General features: G+C 48.3%; 1 protein-coding gene across 1 annotated transcript in view; it reads right to left on the bottom strand.

Moving 5' to 3' along the window:
- Positions 1-22,700, bottom strand: part of UBAC1 (UBA domain containing 1) — a 189,686-nt gene that overhangs the window by 92,978 nt on the left and 74,008 nt on the right. The window contains exons 4-5 of the mRNA XM_085613477.1: positions 18,480-18,587; positions 18,237-18,339 (exon numbers count right to left, since the gene is read on the bottom strand). Of these exons, the coding sequence (XP_085469603.1) occupies positions 18,237-18,339; positions 18,480-18,587 (211 nt within the window). The remainder of the gene's footprint in view (positions 1-18,236; positions 18,340-18,479; positions 18,588-22,700) is intronic.

Genomic DNA, 22,700 nt, shown 5'->3' with positions numbered 1-22,700 from the left:
AGAAGAATTATTGGTCTGGCCTCCTGTTTTTTGTATGTGGAAGGAGCTCACATGTTCACAAACGGGAGAAAAACGGCCAATTGATGGTAGATATCTGTGGAACCCAGAGGATAAGCAATCAGGGTTGTATTGTGTAAATTGTTTTTAAAGTAGCACTGAATGCATAAAGGGCAAAAATTACGCAACCCAAGTGATGTGAAAGTGTCATTAGCATGCAATGGTGAGGCAGACCAGTCACAGGCCTCCTTGATTTGAGCACAGGAAGGCTAAGAAATGAAAGAAAGACAGGCAAAGAAAAAATGCAAGGAGTCAATGTCTGTTTTGCATTCATCATCATAGTCCTCAGAGGCACAACTTTAATGTTTCATGAGACTTTGGGGCACATGCATCAAAGCTTTTTGCGATCGCAAACGGTGCGATTCGCAAAAATCGGCCGTTCGTGATCTCAAAATGGGCTTTTGTGATGCGTGAAACAATTTCCCAAATTGCAATTGCATTTAAGGAATCGCACATTGCGATTCCTTAAATGCAATGCAAAAAGCACTTTCAAGTAGTGATTTCGCTATTTGAGGCCGCAAATTACAGTAAAATAAAACAAAACGGTATTTTGCAAAAACTTTGAAAAATGCACTAAAGAGCATTTTTTAAAGTTTCATGTCACACACACATACCCATGCCCTTGGGGCATGTGTGTGCGCAACATGGGTGCACAGTACAATTTCAGGGGTGCAACAGGGTGTACTTTTGACACCCTTGCACCCATGAAATTTCATGCGCAATTTGCGAGTACCAATTGGTACTCGCAAATTGCGCATGCAATTTCCCATTCATTTCTATGGGCATGTAGGCCCATAGGAATGAATGGGAAGCCATTCCTTAATTGCGACTCGCAATTTGCGAGTCGCAATTAAGGAATGTATAGGAATCGCTATTTTTATAGCGATTCCGACATGCATAGGCTTTTGCAAGTCCTTAATTGCGATTCCTTAATAATCGCAATTATGGACTCGCAAAATCCGACCTTGATGCATGTGCCCATTAGAGCTAGCCATCGGTTTCACCCAAAGCATGGCTTGGAAACCAGGACGTCACAGTGGGCAGTATCACCACTAGCAATTAAGAAACCATGGGATTGGGGGCATGGCCTGCTGAGATGCGAAATAGCCGCTGAGAGCGCTCCACTGGCCGAGAACTAATCCTGAATTTATCCTGGCATCTGAAGAGCTGCTGCAGCGCTAAATATATCCCCAAACACACCCCGGAATGCGGTGAATCGTATGGACTGCCCTGTGTCCCTGTGCTTGGTGCCCGAGACGATAGATGTGTCCGATCGGAGGGAGACCCTGCCGTGCACGCTCGCTCCCCTGGTGTGCAGGCGGACTGGTCAGCAAATCGAGCCCGAGGCGCTCCATGCAATGTGGGCCGCGTTTGGAGCGGGTGAAGACTGACTGCATCTGTGGCCGTGAACTCGGAAGCTGAGCGCCGGGGGCTGAGGAGGTGAGGTAAGGTGCGCGCCTGCTTATATTTATCGGCCAGAGCTACATTAGACCCGGCTGTGAGGTGAGGAATCGGCGAGGCGGCGCGGAAGGAGGCAGTGCAGACCTGGAATCTTGCAGTGTGAGCAGTTGGCCCCTGGCCTTGCGTAATGGGCCTGCGGGGCATCGTTGTAGCCCCGCGCCACCCGAGGCACAGATAGAGTCACTGCAATAAGCAGCCCAGGAGCGAATTGGGCAAGCGGAAGCTGGGCACGTCCTCCAAGCGCCATTTTGTGCTTCTAATATGAAGAGCGTGGCGGCCCTGGAGACAGCGCTGCTATGTGTGTGCTGTGAGGCGCGGAGCCAGAGTGATCTATAAGACTGGCAAGGAAGTGCAGGGCACGCACTCTAGTACACCTGGGTCCCTGCCTGGACTGTTGAGCCTAATAAGTGTATTCTGCTCCTAGGGGTTCTCGCTTTCTTGGGCACACACGCGACCCCCCCCCCCCCGCCCCCCCAGCGCATCAGCAGTGTAGGCTCTGAGATGACAGGATACCTTCTATGAATTTGCACGCAGCCGATATGCGCTGGGGCCCGCTAGGTTACAGCTAGGAGGTGAACGACCCGTCAGAACGCAGGATTGGCAGAGGATCAGTATCTATCGCCGGAATATCGATACCAAGCTGGATGCGTGGACTACTCAACTGGATGCCGTCAAAACACAGGTGGGATCGCACGAGACGAGGCTGGATGTGCTTGAAAACAGGGACTCAGACTTTCACGAGTTCCAAGTTGAAACCAAGGTACAGCTCTTACATATGGACAAGGTGTTAGGCATCATCCATGCCAAGAATGAAGATTTGGAGGCCAGGTCACGCCGCAATAACCTGCGAAACACGGGCATACCGGAGAAGACAGCAATTGCCAAGATGGAGACCTACATAGCTGACCTACTTCGTGAGCTCTTTGACACCCACCTATCTGCGGTATTCACCGTAGAGAGAGCTTATCGTACCCTGGGTCCCAAAGCCCCAGTAGGAGCGACACCCAGACCCATCCTGGCCAAGATCTTGAACTAACAGGACCGCGATCTTATCCTGCGCCTGGCATGAGAGAAGGGAACTATTGCACACAAGGGCAATCAGATCTCATTCTACCCTGACTTTACGCCCGCGGTGCAGTCGGCGAGGCGCGAGTTCCTGCCTGCTAAACGTCTCCTGCTGCAGGCTCAAATTCCCTACTCACTTTTATATCCTTCCAAGCTTAATGTCACCCACGATGGAACTGCGCACTTCTTTACGGATGCCAAGTCCGCCCTAAAATTAGCTAAACACATTGGGGGCAAGAAGTCCAAACAGGGCTCCACTTCTGCGGATTTGGCCGAGGCCAGGCTAAGTGACAAAGACTGACCAACTCCAGCCTAGATGATTCCCTCACTTGCGCTGCTGCGCCCCGTGTCGAGAGGGGACCTGTGTGATCTCTGCAATGTTGAAAAGGGGATTGTTTTTCACTATAGTTGTGTCCCAGTTTCCTCTGTCATAGGGGTTGTTGTGACTTAAAGGGCTGGCTAGTTGGATGTAGTTGGGTACACAGCAGGCTGGTTTGTGCTGGGCCCTGCAAGACTCTGGTGGTACTGCGCCCCTATGGGAGAATTCCCTAATGTGATCATCTTCTTTCAGTTGTTGGAAGCGGGATTTGTAAAGCCGGATTGAGGGGGTTGGAGTGGGAGGGGGGTTGATCGGGGGCAGGGCGTCGGGGGGGGGGGGGGGGGGGGGGGGGTTGTTCAAACGTTTATAGCCAGTATACAGCTGCACAGCTCCACAGACCGCAACTGGGTGCCACCGATTGCGATGCGCTGCTTCGATTCTACCACTCTTTTACATTCTATTGTGTCAGTCACCATATGTCCAGTTTGAATTTCTTAACGTGGAACATTCATGGGTTAAATGACGGTAGGAAGTCCAGGCTTGTTCACGCATATCTGCTAAGGCATCACGTAGACGTCTGTGTACTACAGGAAACACATCTCAATGTTGTACCCTCTCCCAGGCTGAAACATAGTAGATGGAGAACGGTGTGCTCATCCATTTATTCAAATTACTCCTGAGGAGTTGCCGTGTTGATCAGGTGGGGTCTTGATTGGAGGGAAGGGGAATTGCACACTGACTCAGAGGGTAGATTTATCATTATCATGGGCATTCTGGGTGGGATCCCGGTTGTGATAGTCGCAATATATGGCCCCAATGTTGACTCTCCTAGCTTTTTCCAAGATATCTGGGCCAGAGTCAAGGCGATGAACTGCGACACCATTATCTGGGGCGTGGACTTTAATGCAATATTAAATGATACATTAGATAGGGAAGGGACATCACGTACGCTACACCTCTACGCCAGTGCTGCGTTACATGCCATCATCTCAGACGGAAAACTGGTGGACATTTGGAGAAGGAATCATCCAACGACCAAAGAGGGGACATGCATATCTGAGTACCATAGAGCGTGGTCAAGAATAGATTTCTGGTTAGAGTCCCAGGATGTGGCCAGCTGGACTAGTGAGATCACACACCTTTCCAGATCCCTATCGGACCACGCACCTTGCCTTTTGCGACTAGTACTCCCCGACTCGAAGACATTACTGACTATTTTACCCTTAATACTGACTCAGTTGACACTGAGGCCTCTCTCTGGGAGGCATTTAAGACGGTTAGCGGGGGTGCTGAAGGAAATTCGAGGTACGCTTGCATCTCTAAAAAGCGCGGGGAACAAGGTTTTACTCCTCTGACGATCCCCAGTTGCCGGCCCTCCTGAAGGAGAAGCTACTTGACTTTAAGGTGGAGGCGCAGCGTGAAGTAAGGTTTTTTGGGAAATATGCCCAGGCCAGGAGGTACGGGGAGGGAGACCGGTCGGGGAGGACTCTGGCGGCAATGATTCGTGCCCCTTGATCCACCGCTTATATACCTGAATTGAAAGGTACACAAGGATCTGTTATCAGAGACCAGACAGGAATTTTTGATGAGTTCTCTTGCTTTTACTCTGAACTATACACTGCCAGAAGGTCTGTTGCCCTTTCTCGATTCCTTTCTCGATTCCCTAGAATTGCTCTGGATGAGTCAGAGACAAAGGGATTATCTGGACTTCCCCTTTTCGGGGGAGGACGTCACTCAGGTAATCAAGAGCTTGCCGCTGGACAAAGCTCCAGGGTCGGACGGTCTGACCACTGCAGTCTACAAGACTTATGTGGAGGAGACGGCGCCGCACTTACTAGCACTATTCGAAGAGGCCCAAACTTCGGGCATGCTGCCGCCGTCCATGCGCGAAGCAATAATAATAACAACCTTGCTGAAACCCGGAAAGCCTGAAAACGAATTGGACTCATATAGGCCGCTGTCGTTAATAAACGTGGATGTGAAAATTCTGGCAAAGCTGATCGTAAATCGATTGCAACCCCTGCTCCCTTTGGTCGCCCGCCCGGACCAATCGGGATTTATCCCAGGGAGATCGACCTCCCACAATCTCAGGACTGTGTTTTCAGTACTGCACTATCTCCACCCTGACTTGCAAGCTGCTGCTGTCTTCCTTGATGCTACAAAAGCATTCGATATGCTTGATCGGCCATATGTATTTGCCATTCTGGGCCGAATGGGGTTTAGTCCGCTGTTTATAGATTTGATTTGACTGCTCCATACACGGCCAATGGCTCGCCTCCGAGTGAACGGCCTTACGTAGGCACCATTTGGTATCTCATGTGGTACAAGGCAGGGATGCCCACTGTCCCCATTGCTTTTCGCGATAGCAATGGAGCCGTTGCCAGCACGCATTAGGCAACATCACACTGCCAGGGGGATTGGATTTAGTACCAGGAGCCTTTTGATTTCACTGTACGCAGACAACGTCACACTGTACGTTGTCGACCCGGTGTCGCACCTCGATACATTACTTCGGGAATTTATTAAATTGGGTGGACTCTCTGGCATTTCCATTAACTGGGCTAAATCTGTTATTTTTCCCTTGACTGACGCTACTATCCCGGCCCCATCCGAGTTCCCTCTAAAATGGGCGGATGAACCTGTGAAATATCTGGGCATATGGCTCAGCAGAAATATGCACGAAATATAGGACATGAATTACGGCTGTGCCATAACATGGCTGGAAGAGAAAGTCACAGCGTGGGCCAAGCTCCTGCTCTCTCTAGCCGGGAGAATAGCGCTAGTCAAGATGGTAGTACTTCCGAAATTTCTTTATTAATTCGCCAACATTCCCATTCCCGGGGCTCCTTGTGGACCTCGAAGGGCTTTGAGAAGTGGGATTTAATAGGCATCAGCAAAGTGGGGGATCTCTGGACGAGGGGAGGATTTAAAACGTTCGAGATGCTGCAGACGGAATTTCAGTTGCAGGGCAGCGAGTACTTTCGGTACTTGCAGGTCCGGCATGCGCTGGGCTCCGTCTTTCCGGACGTTGCCTCCATCCCGGAGTGTTCCCCCCTGGAGGATAGAGTGCTGGATGGACACGTCCCTGACAGCACGATCTCACTGATCTACAAAAAACTGATCAACGACCACTCAGACTTGTTGACTGCCCTTCGTGAGGCTTGGGTGGCCGATGGGCTGGAGCTGGACGACGAGGACTGGATCTCCGCGGTGGCCTCCCCGAAAGAGGTGGCCATACCGGCTCGCCTTCGTTTCGTCCAGCTCAAGATACTCCACAGGGTCTACATGACGGGGCCAAAGCTCCTGCGTATGGGCTATGCTGAGGACGGTTTGTGTAAGCGTGGGTGTGGTGCGCTGGGGACTTTTCTGCATATCTTGTGGGAGTGCCCGGGGGTGGAGGGGTTCTGGCGTGGTGTGCATGAGGTGCTGCGAGTGGTCACGCATGTGGCGCTGTTGCCCGAAGCGAGGAGATGCCTGTTGAATGTGTGGGAGCCTACCGATTACTCGGTGCTGCAGACGTGGTGGGTGACTCTGGGGTATATGGTTGCCAAGCGTGATATTGCCCAGCTGTGGGGATCCCAGAGGCCCCCGACTGTCTCGGCCTGGAAGGAACATATGGATTGGTGCATGTTTCGGGAAAAGGTGGTGTATGTGGCGAGAGGTAAGCCTGCGACATGGGTGAAAGTGTGGGGCCCCTGGAACGCCTACCGCGGGGGAATCTGTGCTCCACCGTTCTTGCCCGATCCGTCGCCGGCCCCGTCCACTTAGCCAACTCATCCCCCCGGTACCTGGGCATTAGGTGTACCCAGCCCTAGTTCTGATCTCTCCCTTCCCTCTTGAGATTCCTATGGATGGCTAGGATCCCCCCTCTAGGGGAGCACGTGTTGCTATTCCGATTGAGGATTGCCTGGTGGGTTTGTTTGTATTTGTTGTTCTTTAAGTTTAAAATGGAACCGTATAGTGGGATCTGGATAGTGTGGCTCGCAACGATGTTACCTCCTGTGCATGCTCGGCCACAGCACCATGTGTTTTATAAATGTATACCGTATGCTCCTTTTATTGCTAGCGGCCGGCCGGAAGGTTGTAGGCCCATATTTGTATATTTTTTTGAGTCTTGTAATAAACGGTTTCAAAAAAAAATAAAAAATTAAAAAAAAAAAAAAAAAAAAAATTCCCATTCCCCTCACGCAAGCCTTTTTTAAATCTCTCAGATCCCTGCTGGTTTCACTGGTCTGGGTGGGCGGGCGGTCGGACAGGCGCGTGTCTCGTGGGACCTACTGACGCTTCCGCTGCGGCAGGGCGGTCTGAGAGCCCCAGATATGCAATTGTATGCATGGAGCGCTCAGGCTTAGTTCCGCCATCACTCGGTACACCAGACTCAGTTTGAGCCCCATGTGGCTGTAGAAACAGATGCTGCGGTGCCGGTCCCTCTGCAAGTAGCGTTAGATCAACCCTACAAGCGTTCTAGGGATGGCATAGACAGTAGAGACTCTGCAGTGGGTGTGGAATGAGTTGAGAAAGAGAGCCGGAGCTCCTATACTGTATGTCCCTTCCATATCACTAGCGCACAATCCTATGCTACCCAATATAGGAGACAACATAAGCAAGACCATAGCACAAAAATTGAGCTTGGAAACTTTTGCAGACCTGTATCCTGAGGACACTTTCCGGCCGCCCCCAGTCCCAGTGGAGGGTCAAACAGTGCCATTCTCCGAACTCTTTGTTTATTATAAACTTCGGGCCGCATGCCAGTCTTTACATAACACTTTCCCCGAGCCCCCCGCCAACCCTGCTCGCATTAGAGAACGTGTTCAAAACAGATACATCACGCAGATTAATCACATGGATCAATAATCCTATGCAAACCTCAGCCCCCGTGACACAGCCACGGGCATTCCTGGCATAGAATGACAAGCTTCAAATTCTGCTCACAGAGGCCCACAGGGTCTACCGTTGACAGCTCACAGCGCTGTCCCCTAACTATAAACTTCGTTTAATACATTTTAAGTTCTTACACAGATTTTACAGGACACCAGCAGATCTGCACCATATGGGACTGAAAGATGATGACAGCTGTTGGAGATGCGGTTTCACTACAGCAACCTTTTTACATATGGCATGGAGTTGTCCACGGCTGGCATCGTTCTGGTCCAATAGATTTACCGTGATTCACCAGATAATAGACACGCCTGCAGATCCTAACTCTCTACTGGGCCTGCTGGGCTACATGATTGACACCCCGGTTAAGGTCTGTAAATTACATGCGATGCTTCTTCTATTTGCAGAACGCCAAATTGCCATACATTGGGGGTGGAAGGGGACCCCTTCTCTCAATGAGTGGATCCGAGACGTCATATATGGACACTCACAACTGTCCATCTTTTGGGAGTGAATGCCTTCAACGTCCCGACCTAGAGACATATGGGAACCATTTGTTACATGGGCTTGTGAGCCTAAAGAAGATGACAGAGATATGCCGACGACCTCCATGGCAATGTGACTTAAGGTGGGCAGCCTGGGAGAGGTCAGAGACCGGGAGGGTGGCTGAATACGAGGGGTGGGTAAAGCGGGGGGGGAAAGAGATGTTTTTATGTACAGGGAACCAACCTGGTATGCATAAACTTGGGGGTGATGATATGGATTTCTTGTCAGTCTGTCACCTGGACTTTTGCTGATGTTGGAGTTCATTTGTAATAAGATTAATCTAATTTTTCTCCTGTATTGCATAGAGGACCGAGCACGCAAGAAATAACATTTGTTACACGATATGCGGTGGTACAGTTATCTAATGTCTTGATTATGTACTGGCTAGCTGTTTGCAATGTTTGTTGCATTGTTTTAAAAATGTCAAGAAAAAGAAATTAAAAAAAAAAAGGAACCATGGGATTAATTTAGTATACCTGCTGATGGTTCTCCTTTGTGTCTATCTTTTGTACCTAGATGGCTGGAATGTTAGTGATACCTTTGCATCAGACTCTACCTGGGACATTTGACCCACCTTTAGCACGTTTTTAACCCTGCATCACAGGAATTCGAACTACAGATCCCAGATCGATCACAGTGACCATTCCATCCAAAGAACTTAATGGTGGTTGCTCCTGACAAATCTATCATGAGGAATTTCCTTCAGACTGTCCTTCCTCGGATCTGTACTGGATACCGTTAAGAGAAAGTTGATTGCGGGTTTTCAGACACTTCAGCCTTTTGTCATGCCTCTGACTGAACGGGTATTAATGTCCTACACAAATAATAGTGTCTCAAAAGCTTATTTGAATAGACAAAGGGAGCCAGAATTACGGTTCGGTGGCTTTTCAGGCACTGATATGAGGTGAAGGAAACCCATTTCCATGGTTTACTGTACATAGGATGGAGGTGGACACAGTCATGAAATATGGACGGGGTAGGGCCCTTAATTGAAGGAGTATTGCCTCTTCATCCAGATCTGTGAAGGTGGTTCGGGAGACATGGAAAGACATTTTTACCTATGAGAACTATACTCCCTTAACAAACCATTAGTTCACAAGAAACAGGGCATGGAGCCAACTGGAACCTCCCATTTGTCTTCTCTGAAAGTACCTCAATTAGTTTTTTTTTAATGTAGAAACTCAACCAAGATACATATTGTCATAAGAAATCATGTCTTGCACTTTCATACACCAGGTTCTTCTTGGTACAAAAAGGCACACAAGACACAAGTTAACACTTTACATCCATATTTTCAAAATAAACCACATGAAAAATAGTGTTGGAAAATTATATTCAATTCAGTTTGTAAAATATAGGTCTTTAAAGGTGGCAAACAGCAATGCAGTCTCGCCCCATTCGGACTGTTACTGCTTAAAGGAAATACTGAAATTCCTCACGAGCTATATATGAGTTTTCCGTTCCCTGGTTCTCGCAACAAAAAATACAACTTGATGGGAACTTTGTAACCTGGACTACAATGCCCATAATTCCCTGGGTGCTGAGAAGGCAGGGGAGCCACGAGGAGCCAAGAGGGCACCAAGTACAGCCTAGATACCCATGGCGTGGGATTGAACTTCTGCTCCTGGGGGGAGCTAAGGAGGTGAGGGAGTCAAGAGGTACCGAGTGGGCACATAAAGTGAAGTCCAGATACTGGTGGCGTAGGATGCGTGTAGGCACGTGCCTAGGTGCGCAACGGTCCAACAATGGGCCCGTCATCATCTGTAGAAGCATCAAGGCCACCTCTTGTTTGGTGCAAGGGTTGATTGACTCCCGCCATTGTGACTGCTCCATTATTTCTGGTATTGTGTTGGAAGGAGTCATCATGGGGGGGGAACGGAAACTAAGGGCTGCCACATCTAACACTACAAATGCAGTGTCCAGCAATCCTGGAAGGGTTTTTCGCACGGGCTGTGGGGTTCATTTATAAAGATATCCAAATGGGAAGGCAGCGTCTCTCTCTCACACTGCATATTCCTTGGTAGCTGCCATAACTCCATTGTCACAAACTGGTCCTGTTGTCCTGAGATGGGAGGGCTTTGTGATGTTAATTCTGACATGCTCTCTGTTTCTGCCCGTTCCAGTTTTTCCAACTGTTCACCCTCGACAGGTCAGGCTACAGTAGCTAAAAGAATAAAAATGGGTACTAGTCTATGGAACCCTGATCTACTTGGCAATCTACCCATTCTTCACCTAGCCCATGGAGACACTAGAGAAGACTAAGGGGTTCGATCCCCCCGCCAAATGCCACTCGACTGCACTGTGTGTGCCTGCTTGAGCACAAACGGTATTTAAGGGGAGTGGGGGGGTAGGACAGCCCCACCACCATTGACTGTGCAGGACACCCCCTTCGTTTAGAATTTTCATGCTGCTACATATAGGCCAGGTAGGGCCAATATAGCCTCCTTTGTAATTTACCACCAGCCGCCTGCCCATATATCTTGGCAAACACGGTGGAAACTACGAAGAAGCTTATCAATAAAGTAACCATTGTCATTTAGTCTGCACTTAGGTTACGGTAGGTGGGTCGGTGGGAGGGCCCTGGGTGGGATCTACGACAAAGAAATTTAAGGGCGACTGTATCATTGTCCATTTCTGGAAGCAGCACTTAGTTGGTGAACTGCTTCCTTTGCTTCACTCTGGTCTAGGTGGCCTAGGGAGCATTAAAGTCCTACCCCTTTGTTATCTCTTACAGGAATCTGATGGACACAATGTTGGGCCCTGTGCCTATGACATGCAAAGCAAGCCCGTCAGCGCACTGCCCATGGTCGTTCCAATACCAACTTGTAACCAGTAGGCAACAATTTTAAAATTGCCGGAGGAGGATGGACTTGGGTTCTCACTGGGGGCTAAGGAACCAGAGGGGCCATTGGTCTCTGACTCAACTAGCTATTTCTATTAGTGCTAGCAGCCCCCCCCCCCTCACTTACCACCCCCCCCCAAGGATGTAGTCACATATCAGCCCCAGGCGCAGCGTTTCAGCCTGGATGGGTCTTTAATTTCAAAGGGCGGCAGGGGTCAGAGGGGGATGGGGGGATGGAGGAGGGACAGGGGGAGATATCAAGTACAATTAAAATTTTGAGCTGGAACACTGCAGGTCTCTCCAGCAAATTGAGTATTGTAACTGGACTGAATATGTTAGGACATATGAGGTGGTCTTATTTTAAGAAACGTGGTCTATCAGCAAGGTTTTTTGTGACAGTTATATCTGCCTTACAGCCTCAGTGATCCCTTCACCAACAGGGCAGGCACGGCCAGGTTATCGGATTGTTTTCAACGTCTTCTCACCCACCCATAGCAAATGCCATACATTAGACCAGGTCTGGTCCACTAATCTATCTATCTAATCTCATGGTCACTCCCTGCATATGGTCCAATCATTACCTAATTGAATTTGCACTAACGGGCTTGGTCCCTTCAAAACACCTCCCCAGTCTATGTGCTTTCATTTTGTTGCAGAAAAAGTCCTGAGTAGATTGCCACTCTTTTTGTGACTCACTGGCAACCACTCTACCTAACTTAAATAATAGTATAGACCGTCATAAGGAAGGGATAGCCAACTGGCTAAAAGAAGCCAGCAAAACGCATGCCCCCCCCCTTCCGAAAGCCAAACAGGCCAGGCATCACAATGTGTCTAAATGGTTCTCAGAACTAAAATCAGCCAAACTGTTGCGCTGAATGTAATAGGCAGATAACTACTCACCTGACAAAAAGGAAGCCTACTCACTACACTTAACAGAATATAAAAAATTAATTAGGCAAGCTGAATCAGCCTTCTTCTCGACTAAAATGTTAAACTCTTTCAAAGGAAATCTTTTGAATTGTATCTGAACTAACAAAGCACGATAGAGTGCCAACACCTATTTTACCTATTCAGAACCTATTTGACACCCTTAATTCCTTCTTTATTGATAAGATCAAGATGATAAATGTTAGCATTTCTCAGAGTCCCTTTTCTAACGCAACATCCATTGAAGACAAACTCGATCACATTGTCTGAGTTTCCCGCTCTCAGCAAGGATTGCCTTGTGGACCTGCTGACCAAAGTTAAGTTGGAATTCCCTAAATAAAGATACTTGTCCCCAAAGGTCTATAAAACAGCTTTTTCCCTCTTCCCCGACCCAGGTGCTGGTTCTCTTCGAGCTATCGGCGATTTTTGACATGGTCGACCTTGAGCTCCTGGTGGACCGTGTCAGAGCAGGACACATCTCTTGACTGGATTATCTCCTTCTTAAAGGATCAATCTCAATTAGTCCAGCTGTCTCCCTTTAGTTCATCCAAGGTCTGATTAACCCATTGAGTACCTCAAAGATCCTCTCTGTCCTCTCATCTTTTTAACTTTAACATGCCCCCACCCAGTGCATTCCTTAAAAAAACATGAATGTTAGACCATACACCCATGCAGATGATGTGCAACTACTCTTAACAATCGATAACTCCCTTGAATCTAAAGAAGCCTTCTAAAATACGATGCTGTTCATCTGTAACTGGATGAACAAGAAACCAACTAAAATTACATTCTGGCTAGACAGATTGTCATAACCGGCAGAAAGTATGATGTGTGGAACACCTTATTCTGGCCCTCTGCGATGCCCCCCCCCCCCCCGCACAAGAACTCAGTAAAGAGTGAGTTCTTATTGACAAGAATCGGTCTATGAAACCTCAACTAGGGGCAGTAACTTCTTCCTGTTTTCTGCAACTTTGAATGATCAAGAACATTTGCAAATTCCTTACCATCAAAGCCCTCATTCAGGTTATTATCGCCTTAGTCATCTCGAGGATACACTATGCAAACTCTCTACACCTAGGCCTTTCAAAAGGCCTCAATCGAAGACTCCTACTGGAACAAAACCAGGCAGCCAGGTTAATGTTCCAACAGCCTAGAAACTGCCACACCACCCCCTTATGAGAAAACGACATTGGCTCTCAGTAGAACAATGAACCGTCCTTTAAGTTTGGTTGCATAATTTTTAAGTCCCTCCATGGTAAAAGCCCAGCCTTTATATCAGCACAAATCCAAAATATACTCCCAATCACAATTTTGGATTCATTCATTTGAATGTTCTTACAATCCCCACATTCAAAAAGAAACTAGGCAGCTCCAGATTCTCTGTACTTGTCGCCCCACATCTGGAGCTTCCTCCCGCTTGAGATTAGAACTACCCCGAGGTATAAGAGATTCAAGCAACTATAAAAAACATGGCTCTACATACAAGCTTATGACTAAAGCCGTGAGCAGCGTGTTGTGATTCAGCTACCTAAGCACCAAGACACCGACCCGATAAAGATAATAGATGTAGGCTAGCTTGGAGAGGTACAGACTTGGCTGGGGTTCAGTGCAGGCTCAGCTACCCTCAATTGAAAGGTGTCTTACCAGTGAAATAGTTTTTTCCTGAACTTAGTTACCGGTTTTGTAAAACTGGGTCAAATTATCAGAACTTTATTTTACTGAAGCTGGTTAGGTTCGGGGCTGGTAGATTTTAATCTTGGTTTGATAGATAATGAAGGATAGCCTGCACCCAATTACATAAATCTCTCCAAGTTGACCAAAAGGACAAACGCTATTGCAAGGAAACTGGAGCTTGGGATAAGCCAGTTACTTCCTGCAAGCTGAAAGACACCAGGCTGTATTGGCACACTGTTAAGAATCACAAATGATTAAACGTCAGCAAGACAACATTAGAAACGCACATAAGCCCTGACCAATGGTTTACTCATTTTAGCAAGATTTATACCTCGGGTGACGGTGACATGAGTGGGGCCGATATTGATCAACCGCCACCTAGTTATCCCTTGGACATTGAACTTCCTCTGGAAGAGGTTATTGACCTCTTAATACAAGTCCCTTAGAAAGTGCCGGGACTAGATGGTGTCCAAAGGGTTTTATATAAGATTACTCTTGCCCCGCCTATTACATACTACATTAATCTGGCCTGTAAAACCGGTCCACCTGGACCTGGATAATGGCCATTATCGCTCCATTGCTCAAAAGGAGAAAACAGAAGAACCCCAGTTGCTGTCTGTAGCTTTCTCATTTACACTCTACGGGAAAGATAGTTGGGAAGATTGTCCTGGATAGAGGAATTTGGTGCTCTCTTTAAGCTACAGTATAGGTTTAGGGCTGGGCAAGGGACAATGGAACAATGTTTTAATTTGTACTCCTGATAAAGGCTCCATTTTCTTTTTTTTAAAGCATTTATGAACCGGTCTTGTGCATTTGAGAACGTGGTTAGGTCGGAACTGTAGGCAATACTGGAGTTCATTTGAGTTGATAAGGGGTTTGTAGGTTTTTGAGGGCCTTACATTATGATCTGGCAGCATCCGTCCGTTATGGGGAAGAAGGAGAGCATACTGAATCATTTGGCATGTACCGAATATTTCATTAAGGGCGAGTACTGCCTCTATTCTCTTCCTTTTGTATGTTAATGGGTTAGACTTTGGCCAAGGGTGATATGCCAGCTATAAAGGGCAGGCCCATTTGTTTGCTAACGTATGCGGATGATGCAGTTTTGCTTTCCAGAACGTCCAAGGGATTTAAAACTTTGATGGAAGGGTATATTGATTTTATGGCTATGTTGCCCGGGAATCCTAAAATGCGGTCCTTATTTATTGATGGTAAACCCAATATGAAAACCACTGATTTTTTTGTATTTTGTCACTTGGGCTATACATGGAGACCAGATGCCTTGTGAGTCCAAAGTCAGGCTGCATTTTTCAAACTGTATTATGTTTATGAATAATCTAGCCTCCTTCGTAGGTAAGAAGCCAATTGTTCTCTTCCTACATGTTTATAGGAAGAACTGTCTTCCTGTTTTAACCTGCAGGTCTAGCCTGTGGGTCTACAATAAAGTTACTTGTTTGCAGGCTGAGGAGAACTGAGAATGTCGAAGGCTTTTGGGTCTCCCTCCATGCTGTCCCCCCTTTGTAGTGCACCTGGAACTTGGTCTAGATTATGTGTAAAATAATATTAATTTGGCTCCTCTTATTAAGGTGCCCTGTGTGGAGCAATCCCCACACTTTGTTTAATAGGGAGGTTAAGGAGGACTGCCTGTCCTGGAAATTAGAATACCTCAATTAGATTATATTAAATGAATGTGTACATTAATGGGTAGGCAGAATAATTCGGGTGGGCTGGGAAAAGCGGATAGGTCTTGGATCAAAAAATCTTTTGGGGAATAGAGGCAGCGAGAAATGGAGACGGTAGAGTTAACCAAGGTCCAGAATCTGGATTATGTTCTGACCCAAACCCCAGAAGGCTTGGTGCTATACCTGGATTTTGTGGTTAGCACAGATGTAGGCTGGGGATTATTAGATGTCAGTTATGTTTCCCACTTGGGCAGTATGATTCTTCCTCCATTTTTGTCCGTCTCTGTGATGAACGCTCTCCGCAGAGTTTGCTCCATTTTCTTTTCTTTTTTAGATACTACCTTTGATTTGCCAGATTATTTTTAATTCCAGTCTTGAGGGGCTTGGGCTTGACTAAATGTAGACCTGCTCTGTTGTATTTCCAGCTGATGTATTTGCCAGTGATCTGCACTAATATCTGGTCTTTCGTCAAAAATGCCCTCTGTCAGGAACCTTGTGGCTTTTTGATTTAAGGAAAAGTGCCACTTTTGATTTTTAATTCAACATTTGTATTAATGTTTGTATCTTTTTAATAATGTAATGTGTGATTATGAAATGTTTCTGCTTTTACAATCATTACTTAATCAAATAAAACTATTTTGATTGTAATTAATAAACAAAAATGCCACCACACGTTTGTTTTTGCCCAGTAGGCTAGGAATCATAGCACAACTACCCTATACATTCCCAAATACTGGTTTCAGATTTCAAGCCTCAAGTAATTCTGGTGGCTCCTTAGATGTCATTAGATATTGTGATTTCCTATCCTTTGAAGTTGGGTGGGCGCTATACTGAAGGTGTTTTACCTTGCTCCTGACCACCTTTGTCCATTAACTCTGAACAGACTCCAACTAGCAGCTGAAATGAAACTTTTAGGATTAAAACAGCAGGGTTTATTTCAACATTTGGTAAGTGCAATAAATGTGTCTAGAAGAAGCTCCATATTGAAGGGCTAGTACCATCCCTATGCGCGGTTTCAGAGAAAGTGTGAGATGCCTAACAGGCTCCGTACTGTAAATAGGGTTTGGTGATCGAGTTGGCTTTGAATTGAGCTTGGCTACCTCGACACAGAGAGTGCAGTTGTTGATAATCACACTTTGTACTCTCCATCTTAAACAAGACCCCCTTTGAAACTCTAACAGAGGTTCTCCTAAGTAAGCTACCCCTTCTTCTAAGTGGAATTCACCATGGTCTGTAGGTAAAAGTGCAATCTCAAGTTGCCTCACCTCTTTATTTTAAATTTTTGCAAGGCACAGTGAAATTGAATCCTGGGTGAACGCTTGTCCCCCTAGGTGGCTCACAGGGCTTCCTTGCTTTTGTTTCTAGATCCTTACTTCCCCAAAAAATTACATTCAATGGAGATTTGCAGGACGTTTCTACCTTTGTGATTGTTTGAGGATTTTAGTTTATATCAGAAGTGCATACATTGAATGGCTTCTTTTTGTGGTAGAAGGACAACCTTGAGTCATTTAGAATTGTTACCAAGTAGCAGATGTAGAGTTCAAATGAGTAAAACCAAAGTCAACTAGAAGTAAAGCCTCTAACTAGACATAGGCGGAGGGTCTCACTGTCTGGATAACAGCGGTTACTGAGCCTGTCTTGTTCTTCTCTCATTGTAATTGGAAGTCGGAAATGTGCAGGTGTAAAATGTGGTTAACAGTAGTGTGATATCCGTGGCACATAGCTCCATTAGGTAATAAGAATGCCTTTTATTTGTAGCCATCTTTGTGCATGGTTACTGCGGCACAGTGGTGAGCTGTATGTAGCCTTTTCCAAGCTCTCAGAAAGTGAAAAACGAGAAAAGGCAATGCATCGATCTTATTACTCAGATTAAGCTTCCTGTGTCTCAGTTCTTGGAAGCCAAAGTGCTGCACTTGATTGACTTGTGGAGCCACAGAAGTACCACTGAAGCAGCGACACAAAAGTTGTGTTCAGATGGAGGGGATAAGTTTGGCCCAGAGGCAGGTTTGCCCTTAGTTTATCTGGGGTAGGTAGCCGAGTTCACATTTCTGAAGGCAAGGGCAAAACCCAGAAAGTATTGACCGTTATGAGGGAGGCTGGATCAGAGTAATGCAATTAGAAGTAAACACCACACTAAAACTCTCCACAGTAATAGCCTCCATGCACACCCAGATGTCCCAACACTGGTCAAACATGAATTAATCTCCACGTGAACATTAACAAGACCCTAACAAATCAAGAAACTCCCTCTTTCCCAAAACATGCCCTTTTCCAGCCAAATAGCAATATTTTTTCTTAAGGCTACAACACCTGTGCCTGCCACGCTAGCCTGTCAGAAAGTTGATCACTGTCTCATGAATGCCTACTTCTGCCGCCACCACTTAGTTGCCCCATCAAATACTTATCTACAGCCATCTTTGGAGTTATACAACCGACAACATAGCTACAGCACTGGGTTTGGCTGCAGCAGGGAGACAAGCTGTGGCATTTTCGACTAATCCAATATCAGCTGATATCATCAAATCTGAGACTCGGGTCCGTTAAAGTAACTATCTGATTGAGGCGAGTGTGTAGCGAACAATATGGTAATACGTTCATAACAATGTACATATTTAGAAAATTGACCTGCAGTATATTTCGCACTGTCCCCATTCTGTTCCATGCAGATATTTATATAAAGATGTATTTTTTGGAGTGTTCGGTTATAAAAGGGCTTAGATTACAAGGAAAAGACCTACAAACATAATCAAACGCAATTAAACACAAACACAGTAGGTGCTCATACCATTCGCCTTCTTGAACAGTTCAACAGCATCGGGGTTCAGTGCTAGTAACTTCTGAGCAACTTCGATAAGGGATACTAAAATCTTCCTCAGCTCAGTCTGGAACTGTAAAAAGAAAACAATCCAGTCACTGATATAGGTGGCAACAGAAGGATACGTCTGACAAAAAAATAACTGTGCTAAATTACATTTGGAACAGAATGCTAATGTGCCATAAGCTGCCAAGTAAACGGATTTTGACTTACGTCTCGCATGTTGTGATGGGCGACAGTCCTGTCGGCATTATGGGATGAAAGGCCAGTTGTTGCTTTCACAATAGCTTCTTTATCCGGTGCTTTCTGGTCTTGTTTCCTCTAGAAGCAAAGAAAACAAAAAGAAAAAAAAGTTACACGGATCACCTCCTTTTTGCAGGGGAGAGCTTGGGAGCATGACTAATGCCATCATGTTCCATGCACATGTCTGAAAGGCAACACTCAAATTGCCTCATAGAGACAAATGGATTTATGAAAGAAGACAAATGGGAGGGGATTCAAACCAAATGGGATGACACTATCGTAATCCTGTGTGGAATCACAGAAAACCATAGCTTTAAAAAAGTGTTCATCACATGCATGTGTGGTGCAGTTCAATCCATAAATAGGGGTAAAGTCCCAGTCGGATTTCCAATTCTGATCTGGAATCAGTAGGATGTTTATGAATTACCAAAAAACAGAAATTAAAACCACCACCCATGCTCTTGTCTCAACTAGAACTACGGTCACACCATAGGCCATGATTTATGAATCATCCCTAAGTTTACAGTAGTTGTGTTTAGAGAAATATCCAGAAGGGCACAAACATTTATCAACTTTAAAAAATCCTCCATTTGCAATATTAGGTAGCTCCATAACCATATTGCATAGCCGATTTGACATTCTGGAAAGGATCATTTCCACAAATTAAGATTATCCAAAGGGACTTCGCTTAAACAACTTTCTTTGTTCCTCCATAGCTGCTCAACTTGCTAAGAAAGATGTGGTTGAGATCATCAGAAATCTTGAACATGCATTACTATCCAAATTATAATTTTGCTTCCATTACAGTTAGCAGTATACTAGAAAAAGAAAAACAAACCACTAGGAGCACTACACAATTAACAGTGAGTGAAAAATAAAATTGAAGGATATATTTATTCGCAAACTGTCCAAATAAAACAGAAAGGCAGGACTCTTTATGGAAGAGCCTGGAGCACCCATAGTAGCGACACTTTGCAATGGTAAATTACTTAATCATAAAGGTACCGAATGTGGTGAGAACAGGAGGGGCGTGGCTTGGAGGCTGATGGGGATGGACGCGTGAGCCAAGAGCTCCGCACCCAGCCTGGCCGTTATCCTGACCACTGACGCCCCGGACCCGCTGTGAGTCTCCCGGAGCCGGACCTGGCCGCCCCCGACTCCCCCCACTGTGTTGCGGCCAGCCGGGGGTCGCTGCGGCTGGACTGACGCCGGAGGAAAAGCGGCAGCGCGGGCTGCCGCCGGCCATTTTGTGAGGCCTGAACCTGCAGACACAACATCGGAGTGGCGTATCTGAGGCACCGGCCGGAAGTGCGGGGCCGCCGGCGGAGAGCACCGGAAGCGGAGGGTCAGCGTCAGAGACCCGTACGCGGCGCTGCAATGGTGGCATCTGAGGCAAGATGGCGGAGTGCGGGCACCGGGACTGCAGGTCAGTGAGCAGCCCCGGAGCCCTTGCAGCAGACCCTGTGGTTGTGGACGGCCCCCAGTCCACGGGACGAAGAGCGCGGGTCCACTTGCGAGGCGCCGTTTGTTGGAACTGCTGTGCCGGAGCGGCGGGAGCTGTGAGGCTCCACTTGTGTGGTGACGCCCTGTGCTGGACAGAGACGACCAGTCTGGTGACCGGCCCCGAGTTGCAGCGGTGGGGCCCTCCTGGAGCGCTGTGGGCCTGCGGCCGGGGCAGACAGGCTAACCTGCCTGTGTGAGGTGCGGGGGGTGGACTGCCCCCTGTGTTAGGTCGGTGGGGGTCCCCTGGCGGCTGGACAGGCCCCTCGTGCCGGCGGCGAGCTCTACCGGGACACGGAGCGGGGTCGCTGCGCTACCGCCCACAGGCCGCCGAGGAGTTAAGGCCCTATCAGGCATAGCGTGGGCAACAGGAGGTTGGGGCAGTGGGGCTCCGGACGAGCCGCCCCTGAGTGGAGTGATGGGAAAGACACGCCCGAGGCAGGGCGCCGCTGCTGCGACCGGGGACACGCTTGGCGAGAGGGATGGCGACGAGGCGGGGGACCCATCGGGGGGCCTACAGCAAAAACAGCTGGACCAGATCCTACAAGCCATCTCGGACACGAGGATTGCGCTGCAGACCGACATAGCGCAAGTCTCCACGGACCTGGGGTTGCTTCGGGGGGGGGGGGGATCACCGGAAGCTGGCCGATCCAGTCAAACAGACGGAGGTCGCGCTTGAACAGCTGGCACCAGCCCAGAAAGCTTCGGAGGCTGCCGTGGATGATCTGAAACGGAGAGTGCAGCTATTGGAGAAGAGGGCTGAGGATGCGGAGGGATGTAATCGCGGCAATAACATACGGGTGGTGGGGCTGCCGGAAAAAAAAAAAAAAAAAAAAAAAATCGAAGGGACCGACATGCTTGCCTACCTAGAGACTTGGCTGCGAGAAGTGGTTGCGCCAGAGGGGCTAACGCTGTTCTACACGCTGGAGCGAGCGCACAGGATCCCGGTCCGCCCCCAGGACCCGGGGAGACCGCCGCGTCCGGTGGTTGCGCGGCTACTGCACTTCAAAGACCGGGACATTATACTCCAGAAGGCCAGGACTCAGGGTCCCTACCGGGTGGAAAACGCGTCGGCCTCTATCTACCCGGACTACCCCTTCGAGGTCCAGCGACAGCGGTCATCGTTCCTGGCGATTAAAAAGGCTCTCAGGGACGAAGGTATTCAATACGCGCTGTTGTTTCCTGCGCGCCTGCGGATCATACTGCGCGGCAAAACATTCTTTTTCAACGACCCCGACGCCGCGTGGGGCTGGTTGGAGCTGCACAGAACCGGGACAGGGGCGCATTCCAATGGAAGGGAATCGCGGAGGTCTTCGCCGAAACCTCGCCGAGGCCGACGTGCCAGGATTCGGCTGACTGGGAGGGACTCCCCCCTGGCGTCCCAGACGGAGTTGGAGCGGAAAGCAGCATTGCAGGCGGTTTCTGCCATTTCCGGCGCTCTGGTAATCGCCCCTGCTGGGGAGTCGGGCTCCCACAAAGGGTCTGACACTCAACGCAGTGATGAGGCAGAGGAAGAGGAAGATGTGACAGTGCTGCCACATGTCACACCTGGGACAGCGGACGGCATACTGGACACAAACTATTCCTGAAGTGCCGCTGACAGGAAGAAGGCTAGCAGGGGGCTGGAGGTGCGATATGCTGCACTGTTGACTCTGCGCTGGGGGATGGGACTGCCGTGGATCTTTAGGGGACTGCCAGACTCGCCTTGATTGCGGGGGCGGGGGTGGGCTGGGGTGGGGGCACCGGGGGCGGGATAGGTCTGGGGAGGCACTGTGGAGACTGGGCTAGGACTTCTGTTGGGAACACTTTCTGCACCCGTTCGGCCCCGGCCTACCTCCTCTTACTCACACTAGCTGTGAGGCTCTGGTGGCTATCAGAGAAGTTGGTTAATTGTATTGTATTGTATTTGGATGGGTAACTACGGTTGGGAACCTGTTCTGGGGGCGGGAGGGATTGGGGGTTGTTGGGGAATTGAGAGGGGTTAGGGTGATGTCAGTGTGCCTAGGACGGGGAGTGGTTGGATAGTACGTGTTGCATGGTGTGATGGCTTTCCCCCCTGAGTTGAAGTGTATAACCTGGAATGTGAGGGGGCTCACCTCCATGACGAAACGTTGCAAAGTCCACGCTTACTTGGTGCGCAGAGGGGTGCAGGTGGCCTTTCTGCAGGAGACTCATTTGGATCGGGCGGAGGGGCGGGCACTTCACAGGCGCTGGCGGGGTCAGTTGTTTTACACCACCTATTCCAAATTTGTAAGGGGCACCCTTATCTGGGTTAGAGCGGGTCTTCCTTTTCAGTCCCTCGCCACGCAGGTGGACCCGGAGGGACGGTTTGTGGCAGTGCAGGGCCGGCTGGATGGGAGAGACGTGACATTATGCAGCCTTTATGCCCCAAATATAGAGCAAGCGGCCTTCTTTACGCGCGTTTCAGGCACCTTAGCGGAGTATTTAAAGGGGCCGACCATACTGGGGGGTGACTATAATTCCATCACTGATGTCCACTTAGATCGTTCTCACCCGCCCTTGACTCAATCTGCAATACATCGGATGGCTAGAAGTAGACGGGACTGGCAGACGGCGTGGGGGTTGGTGGACACATGGAGGGAGCACCATCCACAGGAGAGGGACTACTCCTTTTATTCTACCCCACATGAGCTGCATGTGCGTCTGGATGGCATATTATGCTCTCCGGGC

This window comes from Triturus cristatus, chromosome 1_2, assembly GCF_964204655.1.
Source record: "Triturus cristatus chromosome 1_2, aTriCri1.1, whole genome shotgun sequence".
Lineage (NCBI taxonomy): Eukaryota > Metazoa > Chordata > Amphibia > Caudata > Salamandridae > Triturus > Triturus cristatus.
Note: the sequence above shows the minus strand (reverse complement) of the source record. Positions and strands in the feature narration are given on the sequence as shown.